The 17,947-nt window shown below is 38.7% G+C and overlaps 1 protein-coding gene across 1 annotated transcript; it reads left to right on the top strand.

Annotated features, from left to right (window-relative positions):
- Positions 1 to 13,442: 13,442 nt before the first annotated feature.
- Positions 13,443 to 15,092, top strand: LOC127094581 (uncharacterized). Its single transcript, XM_051033401.1, has one exon. It carries the CDS (start codon positions 13,443 to 13,445, stop codon positions 15,090 to 15,092), a length of 1,650 nt encoding a protein of 549 aa, XP_050889358.1.
- The last annotated feature ends 2,855 nt before the right edge of the window (positions 15,093 to 17,947 follow it).

Here is a 17,947-nt window from a genome sequence, read left to right as displayed (position 1 = left end):
ACTAAACAAAATACCAAAAATATGTCTTTGCATGTGCCTAACTTTTTGTAGGTAGGGCATGATCCTCATTGATTTATCAAAGTTCACATCTAGGGTTTGAGACCGTCATGGATAAGAACACAATCAAAGATTCATCCACAATGTCTCAAAGCATCATATATGAGTCCCATTTATATCTACATGTTATATTGATCAAGTATTATTCAAGAGTTTGGAGGTGATTTGCCTTGGAAACCCTAGTTTGATTGGGTATCTTGAGTAACTTATCCAACAAGCTATCTCACCAATTGATCAAATTTCTCAAGGGAAACTTCAAAAATTCATCATCGTATGCATATATAACCTACCATGAGCCTAAAAAGTCAAGAGAATTGAAGGTTGGCAAGTTGGTTGGTGGTGGTTGGCCAGATGAATTCATCTAATCAAAACTGGGTCTCCCTAGACCCTATCTCCTACAATTTGCACCATATGAAAATTATTCCAAGATAAACGTTACTCTAAATGACATTGCAAACAACTTTCATGTTATAACCTAGAGCTTGTTTTGCTCGGAAAAACATTTTTCATGTTGACACATTATAGGTCATTTTGTCTAAACCCTAATTTGAAAGTCAACTTTATAAGTCCATAACTTGCTCAATTTTTATGAGATGGAAGATTTCTAAGTTTCACAATGAAATTCAAGATGTCTACTTCAACTTTTATGTTTTGAGTAAGAGCTAATTCAACTTTTATGAGCATGTGATATGAGGATTTGTTATAGGTCATTTTTGAACTATACCATTGAACAAGTGATTTTTCCAAACATCAAAAATGCATAACTCTATCATTCTAAATCTAAATTACATGAAATTGGTGACCATTTTGAAGGTCTTTGAATGAGATACAACTTTTATGAAGACACCTTTCTCATTTGAAGCTCACATAAAAAGTTAAGCAAGGTGGAATATTTAGATATATGACTTGACACTTAGAAACATTTTCAACATGTTGAAATTTCCAAACTTCCACCTCAAAATTCACCATGATCCAAGTTCCAAATGAAAAAGTGTTCAACAAGAAAGTTGTTACCCTTGATCTAAGCTTTCCAAAGAATCCAAGTTCATGCATCTTGGATGAGATTCGTTTGGTCTGTGCATGGCTTTAACAGAGCTGCATGATTGGAAGAAATCAAATTCCAAAAATCACATTTCACATGGCCTTGTCATCCAACCCTCATTTGAACTTTAGGACAGATGCAAGTGGATCAAATTGGATTGCTTCATGGGCTTGTACACACCCATGCAAGCTTGTGCATCACCATGTCCAAATTTAGCAATTTTTTAAGTGTGCAAATATCAGTCCCAATTGCTATAAATACAGGCCCTTGAAGCTCAATTCAAACACACCTTGCGCGCCAGCTTTGCCTCCCAATTGAAACCCTCATATTTCAAAGGAAAACGTGATAATTTTCAACTTGAAAATTGAGTTTGAATCTCACTATTTGGAGATTCAAGAACTCCAGGATCCAAAGCTTTGTACCATTGCAAAACCTCTCCTACAACGTTCTCAAGTGTGATCAAATCAAGTTTGAAGCAAGCAACATCAAGTTCTGCACATCATTGAAGGTAAATTTCAGAAAACTTCTTCTCTTCGATTCTCACTAAATTTTCATCAATTCTCTTGGATCTTTGGTTGTCTGAAGTCCTACCAATGCAGGAAAGAAGATTAAGTTGCTTTGAGGTAGAATCGAAGCAACTCATTTGACACACCTCAAAATTCAACTCCTCATATCTTTTTATATATTTGGAGTTTGTTGAAATTGAGGTCAGATTCGTGCTCTACGCCATTTTTTCTTTCAGATCATGTCCTCCTTTTTTATTTTGGTGATGGTTGAGGGTGGACTAGTTCGGTGAGGTCCACCGGAGAAGAAGGCTGAAGCTCTGGCTCTGGCGGTGTGTTGGCACGTCTCGCAGCCATAGGATCCATTCAAAATGTTTTAATCTTTAGCATACATGTTATTTACCACGTGTGTGATCAGTTGACTCAAGTGCATTGTGGATTGCACGCGCTTAGCCACTTGATATGTCGCCTCAATTAATGAGGGAGATCAAGTGGCTCACGTTTTTTTGATTTTTTGATATTTGTTTTAATTCATTTGATTTTCATTAATTCATATTAATTTTAATATTGATCCAAAAAATATGTGAGTTTCACCAAAAAAAATTTAAATAAATTCCACTTACATATTTTGAATTAAAATTATTTTTTAGATCATTAATATTTTTCATGATTTAATTAATTTTGTGTTTATTTTTAATTGTTTAAAAATACATTTAAGTCTTTACAAATTCTGAATTTTTTTCTCCAAAGTCCTTTGACCTTGTTTGGCCTATGATAAATCTCATGGCCATCTCTTTGGTGTTTTGATGAGGTTTAAGGAATTTGACAAACCATATTTAATTTAAATGCATTATTTTAGTATTTTTAATTTGAATAAATGCCAAATAATTGTGTTGACCTCTTGTGATGGTTTGTGTAAGTTTGGCTTGTGTTGTTAGGCCTTGGTCAAGGTTGATTTGACTTTGCTAGGTTAATATCATTCAATTTAGAGGATTGATGGAATGTACATTCCATCTCCCAAAATGAATGAATTATTTTAATTTGGTGAGAGTCCTCCGTTGACCAATTTGAGTTTTGATCCATTCCCTTCCCTCTTCATCTAATTCCCTTTCTTTATGCATCCATTTCATTTGGCCTATGATATCTCAAAGTCCTAAAGCTAGTTGATTGAAATATCAACATGCATATAAATGAGATTAGGCCACCTCTTTTGCATATTCTTTTTTGTGTGTGGTATTTTTCATGAGCATAGTCCATTATACTATGTCTCTAACATGCATTAACACCAAAATTCTATTGCCCGACCTCAAATAGTTGTGACTTCTACATAAGTCCAATTACGATTTCTTAACATATCGCTAAATTTTTTACACAAAAAGGCATAGCATTCTAGTTAGTGAGATTGTAAGTCTCCCCTCTTACATGGTATTGTATGGAAACTTGGCCTTTTTTCCTTCCTTTGGAAGATGTCTTGGCTCAAGGATCCATGCTTGTGATAAGTGGGTTGAGTGTTCTCCAAATAATGACTTAAAACAAAAACAAAAGCAAAACAATATTAACTTCTAACTCATTAACAACTAACATTTAATTTCAATTCTTTCATTTTAATTTACTTTAATTTTTAAGCTCTATTCATTTGCCATTATTCATACCATTCTAATTGTTTATATTAATGCCTTTTCACTTTGTCCACTTGGACCATATTGTGTGATATATCTTGTTTGTATATACTTTGTTTGTTTGTGTGGTCTTTGACCATTAATGTACATAATATTAACAAAAACCCTAAAAAAAACTATTGTGTGGACTATTGGCTTGATCTTGGACAATTGGACATAGAATTTAGGTAACATTCCTATGCTAAAGGACTTGGCCAATGCGAACTATCATGTAACCAAGTGCTTGCAATTTAAAACTTCATCTAATACATCTTTGAAGATCCCTTTGAATTCACCTACAACATGATCATTGTGAAGATGTTTTTTTGAACCAGTGACTTGTGAATTCATCTACTACATAGGCCAATTTGAAGAAGATTATGGAGTGGCTTAAGCTTAGATGTGGATATCTTTATTTGATTCCTTGCTCTTCAAGTATATATTGTATGCATTGTTTGTTGCTTGATTCTAATATCCAAGGGAATTTGGGGTTTCTATATGGCATTCTTTCTTTTTGGATTGCTACCCATCGGTCAGATCTTTTCACCTCTTAACTTTTAATTTTGTGGATAGGATTAGTCTCTTCATCTCCTCCCCACCTCTTTAATTTCAAAATGTCTTCCCCCTTTTTAAAACTTCTTTATTTGAACTTGTTATTTTCTAAACTTAGACCATTTTGCAAACTAGAAACTTTGGCCTTATGCCATTGCATTTTAAAACTTATTTTCTTAATCAAACATGTAATAAAATTAACTTTACTTGACTTAAAATTTTCAAAAACACAAAATGAACTAACTCATTCAAACCATTTTTAAGCCTTTGTGCCTTTCAAACTTAATTTTTGTTAAAAGTAGTGCATCCCACTTTGAAATTTGTATCACGAACTACGAGGTTTTGATCCCTCATTTTTATGTTGGTACGTAGGCACAAGTCCGAAGGTCTTGTCAAACACAAAAATATAATTAATGAATTCTTTTCTCATCCCCCCATTCTATTTGTTTGTAAACATCACTTTGTACAAAATATATATGCACACAAAAAAGGGCTCCCTAGGAGTACCTAAGACATTTTGGGTGCTAACACCTTCCCTCTGTGTAACTAACCCCCTTACCTGTAATCTCTGACATTTTATTAGTTTTGATTTGAAAACTTCTTACTTTTGGGTTTTGTTCGTACTTTTCCCTTTTCCCTTGGAAACAACAAAAGCGTGGTGGCGACTCTAGTTTTATTGATGTCTAGCTTATCCATAGCTTGATGATCATGAATTTAACACTACAGAAATTAAGTGGCGACTCTGCTGGGGAGTAGCCTCCAGTGGGTTTAGCCTACTTTTTTGTGTGTATATAATTGTATATATGTGATGTATGTATATTTGTTTATGTGGTATAATCTGCTTGTTGTGCTTGGTGATCTCTGAGTGGTGAGATAAGTTCTAACCCGAACTTGAGTGCAATTAAGATATGAGGATGGTATAGTCGTGTTCGACTTGCGTAGAGTAGTCCTTAACAAGTTAGCTTGAGATCCATTAGCTTAGTGGAGACTGTCATACCCCAAAATTCACCCTACTCTGATACAACTTTCATCTGATCCATGACCCTACTTTACATGCATGCTTTCATTATCTCCTCATCATAATTATATTACTTTCATAACCAAATACATATTGCATGGGACAAAGGCATGATCTTAAAAAAAATTTAAAAAAAAAAAAAAAAAAAAAAGAGAAAAAGGGGGGAAACCGGATTTGCCTTGCATACTCCAAAAAAAGAGAGCCTTTTTTGCACAAAGGGTATTTGGTTCCCCCCATTTTCCCACCAACTTTCCCTATAAATAGATGCATTATTCCCCTTCATTTTTCATGCTTTCTAGCCCCCAAAATTGATGAAAAAATATCATTCAACCCCTCTTCTCCAAACCTAAATCAAAACCCAAAAAAACTTTTCCCTCCCAAAAGTCACCACTACCAACTTTTTTCCATTTCACATTTTTTTCCTCAAAGTTTCTCACTCTCTAACACTCATAACCCAACCCTTTTACTAAGCTTTCACCACAAATATTTTAATCCCAAACCCCTTACTTCACATTCAAGCTCAACACCATTTCTACCTAGCTTTTTTTCATATTTTGTGGGTAATGATTTTAACTTAAACTTTTTAACTTTTTGTTTCTTTTTTTTGATTAAAAATGATTGCTTGTTCTTGGTTGGTCTTTTGAGATGGTTTAGATTCAAGCTTGCAAAAAAAGATTGACTTTGGTTTACTCACCCTTTTTTAAAGATTTTTTACTCTTACTATCCTTTTTCACCTTTTTGTGGTTGCTTTGTGTATGTTATCATTTTCTTTTATTATGGACTTGTTGTGTTTGTTTGGTTGATGAGGTCTATTAGATCTTGACCATGGTTGTTTAGAGTTGATTAAATCTTCAATGTTTCAAACCTATCTATGGTTGATCAATAGATCATTCATGATACTTTGAGGCATTGATAGATTGCCTCTATTTTTATCATATTTGGGTCATTTGATGCATAGATGAAACCATGTCTTTACATTAACTTGCCAATCCATTTGCTTATTGTTACTAACTACTAATTACTAACTCCTAACATTTATATTATTGCACTTTATTTTTTTGCAATTTGTTTTATTGTTCACTTTATTTCAAGTATTTTATGTTTATGTTTATTGTTATCTAACTATATCATTTACATTATGCTAATATATTTACTACCTTATTATCTTGTTAAATAAAAGAGGAATAAAAATAAAAGAAGAGAACAAATCACTTTTTATTTTTATTTTTAATACTAATAGATGAACTTAAGGTTGCATAACTTTCTTTGTTACAAATCTATTGTTAGTGGATTTTTTAATCATCTTCAATACTTTGCATCAATGATAAGCTATCCCTTAATGTGTCATATTTTAAGTCTTTTTGGCATAAGAAAATAGTCTTAAAAAATATTCATTTTTATACATATTACTAACCACTAATTTTACTTCATTAATTTTGTTTGCCATTAACCTTTGTTATTGTGATTTTGGTATTATTGACTTATATTTGTTTTATATCATTTATATTCACTAACCATTATTATTGTGATATTGTTTCTTTTTCTTGTAATTTACTTTTATGTCATTACCTTGTAATTTACATTCAAGTACTCATCATCATCATCGTTGTACAAATTCATCATGCATGTTTATTTACTTGTTATTTATTTTATTATCATCAAATATTAAAAACAACAAAAACATGATAAAATGATAAGACAAAAATATTCATTCCACTCTTAATCAACTTGGACTTAGAGGATTTCATTTTAGGACCCTTGCTTGGAGGCCTTTCCCTTATCTTTGTGATACTTTGTAAATGTTGGATTTTATTTGTAACTTACATTCATGTTGTAAGAATGGCATCATGGCACCATCTAAGGGGACATGTTTGTAAGACCGTTATCCCTTGTTTAGCTTAGGTCACTTTTGCACACAAAAGGCTTTCTCTTGGGCTACCTTACAATGAGACTTTTTAATTTCTTGTTGGTTACTTTGCATTCATGTTGCATAAGCCAAATTTCATAATCAAAATAAAATAAACCCTTGATTCAACGTCAAGTGCCATTTTCTTAGCCAAATTCAAAAATACTTAATAATTACGATTATTATTGTGCGCCATGAGCCTTAAGTGGTGGAGAATGAGTGAGAATGGAGCATTCCTACCCTTACTCTGATTATTTTGGACGCAAGACGCTTGACTTGTTGTCTAGAATAATCACCTCCGCCCATAGACTTTAGTACAATATAATCACAAACATTCTTTCATAAAACCCTTATTCAAGGTAAAAACAATATAACTCATCAAACTCCTTTTTGTGCCTTAGGGCATCATCCCAAAAACCCTTTTTTCCAAAAGTAAAATCAACCAACAGACAAATATTTTCTACTCCGAACTACGAAGCTCTGATTCCTCATCCCCGAATGAGTGATACGTAGGCACAAGGGCCACAATCCTTGGCGAGCACTATAATAACAAAAACACCCCCCTTCTTTTCACACATTCTTTTGAAAATAAAACAATAATAGATAAATCCCATGTATGTAAAACAACCCAAATAGTTCCCATGGAGTACCATGGGCGTAAGGGGTGCTAACACCTTCCCCTTACGCAACCGACTTCCGAACCCAAATCTCGGTTGCGAGACCGATTCCTTATTCTCCTTTAAAGCACTTCCCGTGCGCGTCTCTTTTCCGAGGGTTTTATCGACTATTTCCCCTCTCCTCTCCGATAGAGGTAAACTAAATAAAATTCGGTAGCGACTCTTCTGACTTTGCCTCTCTTTGGCATTCTCTTTAGTCCCGGTTTCGTTATCGTGAAATCCCGGTAGCGACAGCTGGCGACTCTGCTGGGGACCAAAAAATCCCTAAGCAAGTCTAGCCTAGTTTGGGTTGTTTCCTCTTTTACGTACGTGGAGATTTATTTGTTATCTATTTTTCTGTATATATTGCTTTCTTTGCTAACTCGTGCATATTTTGTTTGTTTAGCTGTTGGTCTGAAACTCTGACTCTGTGACGAAGAATTTTTGGAAGCAATAATGATTGCAAAGAAAAAAACCTTGTGTGAAGGACTCCCCACCCGAGTCTGAGAGTTTGCTTGAGATAGGAGAGGTTGAGTAGTATTGATCCGCGAGGTTCCTTCCTCGTTAGGGTCGTATGAGAACCTCACTTAGTGGTAGATTCTCTTAAGGGGATTGATGACCGTCGTTCTTTCGACGTAAGCATCTATTCTTTTACTAGAGTCAATGACCCTAAGACCCCTTTTAGAACCTTTAAAACTATGGTTAGCCTAGACCGATGGTCGCGTAGTATAGGCCACCGAGGTGCCTTCCTCGTAAGGGTCGATACGAAGATCTCACTTAGAGTAGATGACTTTGATGGAGCAGTCGCCTGGCAAGTAAATTGACATAAGCGGCTGACAGTCAAGGAAGTCCATGACTCTAGGGGAAGTGTCTTACACCCAATTTTCCAAAAAAAGCCTTAGATCTTACAAAGCGAGAACCTTGGTTTACTAAGCAGTCATTATTAACTCCATGCTTTGTCACGATGGTCCAAAACCACGAACCCATGCCTAAAAACCTGTGGAAATAATAAACCAATCATTCATTCATACATTCATTCATCATCAAAATAATAAGCAAAGCTCTTAAAATCTTTCGTTTGTTCAAACGCAGAATTACAAGACTATTTTCCGACACAATCATGGATACTTCAACAAAGAAAAGCACTTCTTCTTTCCGCTTCCAGAGTCCCGACATCAGGTCATTAAAGGTCCTTTGTTCAAAGGTCATAGCTCTCAAAGACAACAAGTTTAGAGCCAATTTTGGGAACATCGTAGATCTTCTAACCGAGAAGGTTGACTATTGTGCTATCACTATAATGTCCCAATACTATGACGTTCCTTTAAGATGCTTCACTTTCCCCGACTTCCAAATCTCTCCAACCTTGGAAGACCTCGAGAGACTCCTTAATCGACTAATCAAGGAATACAACCCTTTCCCGAAATTGGAAGAAGGATTTTGTTTGACCGAGCTCTCACTCATCTTGGGTATCAACACCAACAAGTTAGTGGACAATTGGGGCGTTAAAGGATCCCTCAAAGGTTTAACTCAAAAGTTCCTAGAAGCCCATGCTTGGGAAATGATTAAAGAAAAAAGACCCGACTTTTGCAGTGCAACTTTGGCACTTTTGATTCATGGAATTGTTCTCTTCCCAAATCTGGACAAGTTCGTGGATCAATTAGCAGTTGAAGTTTTTTTAACAAAAAATCCGGTGTCTTTTTTACTTGTCGATTTCTACCATGCCTTACATACAAGACATGAGAAGAAAAGAGGTACCTTCCTTTGTTGCGCTCCTATGCTACATCTTTGGATGAGGGCCCGCATGCCTCAAAATGGACCCTTCGCCGAAAACAAACTGACATGGCCGCAAAGGTTCGCATCTCTCTCTGCCAACTCAATCAAATGGTACAAGAGGGTGGGATATAAAGGATGTCATCACAAGATGTGGAGAGTTCTCTAACGTACCCTTGATAGGAACACAAGGTTGCATCAACTACAACCCTACTATACTCAAGAGACAACTAGGGTACGCCATGACTAGTCCCCCCGAGGAAAGAGATTTCATTCCATTTGTCATCAATACCGTGGATCCGCTTGATTCGAACGTGAAAAGAGTGAGAAAAGCTTGGACAAGCATAGTCCGTATTAGCCATGAATGGGGTAAGAAAAATATCCTAGCCAAGGAACCCTACTATGTGTGGGTAAAAGAGAGGGCTAGGGTGGTTAAGATGCCATTTCTGTTTGATCCTTCTTCATTCCCGTTGATGCCTGAGCCCGATCCTATCCTACAAGAGGACATGGACAACTTACCAGCCAAATCAAAGAGCTCGAGTTGGAAAACACTCAACTACGAGTCGAACTCAATCGCGCCAAGGAACGTAACCATGTCTTGGAGGATAAGGGTAAGCAAGTCTGTGAAAAATTTGAAGATAGCAAGAAAAGGCTCCGATTAGTCGAGGGACAAAGAGTTTGGGTTTGTGGAGCTTTACAAGGAGCTAATTCTGAGCTAGATTTCCGCAACGAGGAGTTGGATCGAGCATCCCGAATCATCAAGGACCTTGAAAATATTGTCGAGAGGTCTAATGCCATGAAAAAAGAAGCGAGGGAAGATTACGAGGCCCAGATTCTCGAACTAAGAACCACTCTAAAAGAGCATAAGGATTTGCTAGCCAAGGAGTAACTAGAGAAAGAAAAGATTCATCGAAGCTTCATGCGTGAGCAGTTCAACCTTGGACGAGCTTGCGAGCAAATCAAGAACTTGAAGAGGGGAATCTATGACCAAGCCTATGTAGAATTGCAAAACAACTGCAGACATTAGGAAGAGCGTTGCTATGAATTCGAAGCTGCCATTGTTCAAAGGGACGAAATCATCCATAATCTCCAAGTCCTTTACGAAGAATGGAGGGACAAGTACACCAACATGACTGTGTTAACCAACTATGCCCTTCAAGACTTTCCTGACAAGTTGAAGGAGGCAGATCTGATCATGTGCCCAGATAATACCCCTAAAGAGGTCTACCACTTCGTCAAGTTCTGCAAAAGAACAATGGCCGAACTCATCACCGACATTGAGGCTCTCCGCAAGTCTCAAGGGGTCACTTTTAGGGTGGATATCTAGTTGGTTTATTTGCTTTCATTACTTGTATTGTGCAACTTCGATGTATTGTTGTCTATTTTCCCTTCAAAGGATGAATGAAAGTTGCGATTTTTCTCTATTGTGTTTTCCTATTTCATGATTGTGAACGAGAATCGTCAAGTAGTTGTTGCAATGAATAAACATGAATAACTAAAAAGAGTTTTGCCTTAACAAAAAAATGCATGCATCATATGCATCTTTCGAAACAAAAACAAAACAAAAACAAAAAAAAAACTCATTCATCCACCCTTTTTTTTTAGAACCACTCTCCAAAGCTGACTTTTCGGTACGATACCCGAGGACGTCGACAATCTGTCATGGAGCAATTTCAACAGAACCAAGTTGTCATTCAGGAAGAAGTATCCCAAATGCGGTCCCAAATGCGGCAATTGATGGAGACTATTCAAGAAGTCGCAAGAGGCCAGGAGGTTATGGAAAAAATGCAAGAAGAAATGAATCAACGTGCCAGTACTACCAATCCTCCTACCCCTCAAACGGTCGAGAATCCGACTCCAGTTCCTCAAGCTGATCCTCCAATTAACATTAATGCACCCGTCGGTGTTCCAAACGACAATCCTTGTCCTCATGCTCTTGAGACAGACAACCAACTTGATGCATTCTTCAGCCCAAGGGACGCTTCTCAGGATGACGCCTTCGGTTCCGCAACCAACAAGGTGGAAAGTGTTGGTGTAAGCCCTAGAGGCCAATACTTTTGGTACTTGTATCGAATTATTTATTAATAATAAAAGGCATTTTCTTTATTATGGTTGATTAATAAAGTCCCTGGAATAGATAGTCCGTTTAATGTATTAAGTGTGACTTAATCATGAGAACACATTAAACATAAGGACACTATTCTTAAAGTATCCGTAGTCGAGCTTTAATGTGAAGTGGGATAACATTAAAGCATTAAGACTATTATGTTTGTAGACTAATGATTACATCTCATGGATCATGGATAAAGAATTATCAAGTCTTAAACATAGGTATGAATATTAGGAGTAATATTTATACCGGATTGACCCGCTATGAGAATACTATATAGAAAGTTATGCAAAGTGTCATAAGTTATTCTCATGGTGATAATAGTGTATACCACTCTTCGACCTGAAACCACTATGGATCCTAGATGTAGAGTCGAGTGCTTTATTGCTGATCCAACATTGTCCGTAACTGGATAACCATAAAGACAGTTGATGGGTACTCCACGAAGCATGCTGAGGGACATGAGTGTCCTAGATGGAATTTGCCAATCCTGCGTAACAGGATAAATGTCTATGGGCCCAATATTGAACTGGACAAGGGTGACACGGTCTATACCTTGTGTTCAATATAGACATAAGGGCAAAGGGGTAATTATACACATAATTATTATCACAGGAGGTTTTGTCAGATCACATGACATTTTCGTGACTTGGGTAGCAGTGATGTGTTGCTAGATACCGCTCACTGTTTATTATGTTAAATGCGTGATTTAATATAATTGCCAACGTCGCGAGAACCTATAGGGTCACACACAAACGACGGATTGATGAGAGATAGAATAATTAAGGAACATCGTAAGGTACGGTGTACTTAAGTAGAATACGAAATATGGTAATGTACCAAATACTTAAGTGATTTTGGCATATTATGAGATATGAGCCAAAATGCACTTAAGTGGGCTTTTTGGCTTGAAGCCCACACAAGTGGTTCTATAAATAGAGCTCTTGTGCAGAAGCTTTGTATGGGAATGCAACACAACTGAAGAGTTGGAATTTCGTATCTCTCTTTCTCTCACTCAAAGCCTTCATTCACAAACAGCTAGCACTGCGATTGAAGGAATCCGTTCGTGTGGACTGAGTAGAGACGTTGTCATCGTTCAACGTTCGTGATCGCCCCGTGGATCTGTATCAAAGGTTTTGACCATTATCAGAGATCTGCACCAAAGGTTTGAATCGCCACAAGAGGTAACGATTCTATCACTGATCATGCCCATTCGTAAGGATCACTAAATGGAGAAATTTTTAAATTCTGTTGCGCATTGGATGGCAATTCTCCAACAGAAAGGAAGGTAAAGGCTATCGAGGAAAAGCTTAAGCCAATGGGGAGCACTGACATTTTGGGCCTCGATGCGGCAGAAATGTGCTTAGTACCTGGGGTCATCATTCCGGCCAAGTTCAAAGTTCCGGACTTTGAAAAATATAAGGGAAATAATGACCCTAGGACACACATTAGGGCATACTGTCGAAAGATGGCTGCCTATTCCAGCGATGATCAACTTCTAATGCATTTTTTCCAGGATTCCCTCAGTGGGGCATCTTTGGATTGGTACATGCAAATCGAGGGCAACCATATTCACACCTGGAGGGAAATGGCTGAGGCATTCCTCAAGCACTATCAGTACAACACTGATATGGCACCTAATCGCACGTAGTTGCAAAATTTGACTCAGAGGTCTGAGGAGTCCTTCAAAGAGTATGCCCAGCGGTGGAGGGAATTAGCTGCTTGGGTACAACCCCCATTGCTAGAAAGAGAACTGGTAGACATGTTTATGGGAAACTTGCAAGGTCCATACCTTGATAGAATGGTAGGGAGCACCTCTTCAGGTTTTTCTGACCTGGTCTTAGTCGATGAAAGGATAGAAAATATGATTAAAATGGGAAAGATCTAGAACTCTGCCAGTACTTCTAGTGCATCGAAGAAACCTTTTGTTCCCTATGGTAAAAAACGAGAAGGCGAGACCAATGCTGCCTCCATCATTTGAACAAGAAATCCCACTTATCCACAAGTAGCTGCCATAGCTCCCGTCCAACCAAGTCAACAACAACCATTTGCAATTCCTGTTCAAACTCAACAACAACAACGGTATTAACAACAACCGCAACATCAGCAACCACAATATCAACAACAACAAAGGATGCGAAGGCCCGAGAGAAGATTTGACCCAGTTCCCATGCCTTATAGCCACATTCTACCATATTTATTGAGGGGATCACTTGTGCAACTAAGGGAGTTAGGACCCCCACCAGCGGTTCTTCCTCCCGGTTATGATGCAAATGCCCGATGTGAATTTCATTCTGGCGCTCCTGGGCATTCGATCGAGAAATGTAAAGCATTAAAGTACAAGGTTCAAGATCTTATTGACTCTAAGGCAATCACGTTCGCCCCCAAGAGGCCGAATATGAATAATAACCTGATGCCCCCTCACAACAATGCATCGGTGAATATGATGGAAGCTGACAATGGAAGGAAATTGACGTCCTGTGTGGACGAGTTAAAAACACCACTCATCGAGATCAAGAATGCTTTAATGAAGAATAATGTCTTTCCCATCTGTGGTAATTACTGTGAACACTGTCTGATTAACCCGCAACAATGTGGAACATTGAAGTCTGTCATACAACAATTAATGAATCAAGGGATCTTGGTGGTAGACTGTCCGTCCACAAAGGAAGATGTGTCTACCCTCGAGATACCATACGATGAAGTCCCTCCTCTGCATATTCCATATGACTTCTCTCAGTTAACTCTATCGACAAATCCTGTCACTCCAATCGTAATAACAGTTCCCACACCATTCCTATATGTTGACACCAAGGCAGTCCCATGGATGTATGACACCTCAGTCTACATTCATGGTCAGAAGGTGCAAGAAGAATCGTTGAAGTCTAGTGACCCAATGATCAATATCACCGGCACTAACGGAGTCACGAGAAGTGGAAGGATATTTGCGCCGACACCCACTCCAATTGGAACTATCAATCCTTCAACTTCAGACAAAGGCAAACAAATTGATGGCGCTCAGCAAAGACAAGACCCCGCACCTTCAAGTGAAGTAGACGAGTTCTTACGCATCATCAAGAAGAGTGATTATCGAGTAGTTGATCATCTTAACCAGACACCCTCGAAGATCTCAATGTTGTCTCTATTGTTGTGCTCAGAGGCCCATAGGGAGGCTTTGGTAAAGTTTCTGAGGACAGCTCACGTACCACAAGAGATATCTGTTTATCAGTTTGAAGGAGTAGTTAATAATATCGCTACTAGCTTAAGCTTAGGTTTCAGTGATGAAGAGCTTTCCGCCGAGGGGAGGAATCATAACAAGGCTCTCCATATTTCCATTGAGTGTATGGACACAGTCCTATCAAGAGTTTTGGTAGACACTGGGTCTTCCCTCAATGTAATGCCTAAGAGCTCCTTTGCTAAACTAACTATTGAAGGACTCGTAATGAAGCCGAGTGAGCTTATAGTAAGAGCATTTGATGGGACTAGAAGGACTGTAATCGGCGAGGTGAATTTGCCTATGAAGATTGGTCCCCATATTTTCCTTATCACTTTCTTCATAATGGATATCTATCCAGCCTACAGTTGTCTGCTTGAAAGGCCTTGGATCCATTCAGCTGGTGCAGTCACTTCAACGCTCCATCAAAAATTGAAATTCTTAGCTGATGATAAGCTAGTTGTTGTCGAGGGTGAGGAGGACATTGTGGTAAGTCACCTCGCATCTTTCAGATACGTTGAGGGAGAAGGGGAGATAAGGGAAGTCCCATTCCAATCATTTAAAGTTATCAATGTTGAAATGGTTTGCCCAGCAAGGGGTGAATAAAAAGATGCCGAATCTCCCATGGCATCTCTTAAAGACGCCCTGAAAATCATAAAGGATGGACACCCCCAAGGATGGACACCCCCAAGGATGGGGAAGATTGCTTGAACTCCCTGCCAACAAGGACCGCACCGGTTTGGGATACAACTCCCAGAATTTGAAGAAGCCCGCGCCGATAGCTAAAAGGGGATCAGTGATCCCGTTGTCCGATAACTTCTCAAGTGCTGGTTACCTGGATGACAACCATATTTGTGCCATGGAAGAAGGAGAAGAAGAAGATGATGGCTTGATCTTCACAAAGACTGATGGAAATGGTGCCACCAAATGGACCGAGTTTGAAATACCTAAAGTGACCTTGATTGAAATGTAATTCCCAATGTTGTTTTCCTTCCTTTTTATCAAAAGAACCCATGTCAAGCCTAAGGCACGGGGGAATCATTTGTAGGGCCTCATCAAATTTCCTTATTAATCATTAATGAAAAAGGATTCGTGTTGGCAGTCAATTTTGAGATCCCTGCCTTTCATTTATTTATTTCACTTTTTTTTTGTGGCATTTTTTTTTCTTAAAAAAAAAAATATTTTCAAATCATCCTTTCTTTCATACCAATAAAAGCGTGAACCTTAAATCATGCAGATCATCCTCGACAACCACCAATGACAATTCTGCTACAGTCTCATACAACTTTGACAACCCGATTAATCAAGCTGATGAAGAGTGTGAGGAAGGGGCCGAACTCCCAGAAGAATTGGCAAGGCTGCTCAAGCAAGAGGAAAAAGTCATTCAGCCGCACGAAGAATCAGTGGAAGTGATTAACCTTGGGATAGATGAGGAAGCGAAAGAAGTCCGAGTCGGCTCCGCTCTACAAGACGAGGTGAAGACAAAATTGATTGAGCTCTTGAAGGAATACAAAGATGTGTTTGCATGGTCATACCAAGATATGCCCGACCTCGATACTAACATTGTGGTCCATCATATACCCCTTAAAGAAGAATGCCCTCCAGTAAAGCAAAAACTACGAAGGACCCGTCCCGACATGGCTATGAAAATCAAGGAGGAGGTACAAAAGCAGCTCAACGCAGGCTTCCTAGCAGTCTCCAATTATCCTCAATGGATAGCTAACATTGTGCCTGTACCTAAGAAGGATGGCAAAGTAAGAATGTGCATAGATTACAGAAATCTAAATAGAGCAAGTCCCAAAGATGACTTTCCACTGCCACACATTGACGTGCTAGTAGATAATACTGCCCAGTTCTCTGTTTTCTCTTTTATGGATGGTTTCTCCGGTTATAAGCAGATACGCATGGCTCAAGAAGATATGGAGAAAACCACTTTCATAACACCATGGGGCACCTTCTGCTACAAGGTGATGCCTTTTAGATTGAAGAACGCCGGTGCCACATACCAACGAGCCATGGTCACTCTCTTTCACGATATGATTCATAAAGAGATTGAGGTCTACATCGACGACATGATAGCCAAGTCTCAAACCGAAGAAGAACACCTTGTCAATCTAGAAAAGCTGTTTGAGAGGCTGAGGAAGTTCAAATTGAGGCTTAATCCCAACAAATGCACATTTGGGGTAAGATCCGGAAAATTGTTAGGTTTTATCGTCAGTTAGCGTGGCATCGAAGTAGATCCCGAGAAAGTAAAGGCCATACAAGCTATGCCTGCACCCAAAACCGAGAAGGAGGGCCGAGGATTCCTATGTAGATTGAATTACATTGCTAGGTTCATATCTCACCTCACTGCCACTTGTGATCCAATCTTCAAACTTCTTCGAAAGGATCAAGCCATCATTTGGAACGATGACTGCCAAGGCGCATTTGAGAAAATAAAGGAATATTTGCAAGAGCCTCCTGTGTTGATGCCTCCTGTACCTGGTAGACCATTAATCATGTATCTCACCGTTCTTGAAGGATCAATGGGTTGTGTCCTCGGCCAACATGACGAGACTGGTAGAAAAGAGCATGCAATATACTATTTGAGCAAGAAGTTCACTGATTGCAAGAGTAGGTATTCGATGCTCGAAAAGACTTGTTGCGCACTAGCATGGGCTGTCAAACGTTTAAGACAATACATGCTCACTCATACGACATTGTTGATCTCTAAGATGGATCCTGTCAAATACATCTTCGAGAAGCTGGCTCTAACTGGTAGAGTAGCCCGATGGCAAATGGCTCTGACCGAGTACGATATCCAACATGTCACTCAAAAGGCCATCAAAGGGAGTGTATTGTCTGATTATCTTGCACAACAACCCTTGGAGGACTACCAGTCTATGCGTTTCGAATTCCCCGACGAGGATATCATGTTGATTAGGGATTGCAACATCCCCGGTCCCGAGGAAGGACCCGAGCTTGGATCCCGATGGACCATGGTGTTTGATGGAGCTTCTAACGCTCATGGAAATGGCATTGGGGCAGTAATCACTTCTCCAACTAATTTCCACCTCCCCTTGACCTCCCGATTATGTTTTGAATGTACAAATAATATGGCCGAATACGAGGCTTGTATCTTTGGTATTGAAGCTGCTATCGATCTTAGAATCAAAATCCTGGAAGTTTATGGGGACTCAGCCTTGGTAATCAGCCAAGTCAAAGGAGATTGGGATACTAGAGACCATAAGCTCATTCCTTACAAAGAGCATGTCTTGAAACTAGTCCCCTATTTCGATGAAATTACATTCCACCACATCCCTCGAGAAGAGAATCAGCTAGCTGACGCTTTGGCGACTTTGGCATCCATGTTTAAAGTTAAATGGAAGAACGAAGCGCCATCCTTTCACCTGAACTACTTGGACGAACCTGCTTACTGTCTGGCAGCAGAAGACGAAGCTGACGGTCATCCTTGGTTCCAT

This window comes from Lathyrus oleraceus, chromosome 6 (assembly GCF_024323335.1).
Source record: "Lathyrus oleraceus cultivar Zhongwan6 chromosome 6, CAAS_Psat_ZW6_1.0, whole genome shotgun sequence".
Classification (NCBI taxonomy): domain Eukaryota; kingdom Viridiplantae; phylum Streptophyta; class Magnoliopsida; order Fabales; family Fabaceae; genus Lathyrus; species Lathyrus oleraceus.
The sequence above is the reverse complement of the archived record's forward strand: the minus strand, read 5'-3'. Positions and strand labels throughout refer to the sequence as shown.

Bases quoted from the DNA above. Each gene is read 5' to 3' on its own strand.
- LOC127094581 (XM_051033401.1), top strand. From the start codon at position 13,443: ATGCCTTATAGCCACATTCTACCATATTTATTGAGGGGATCACTTGTG.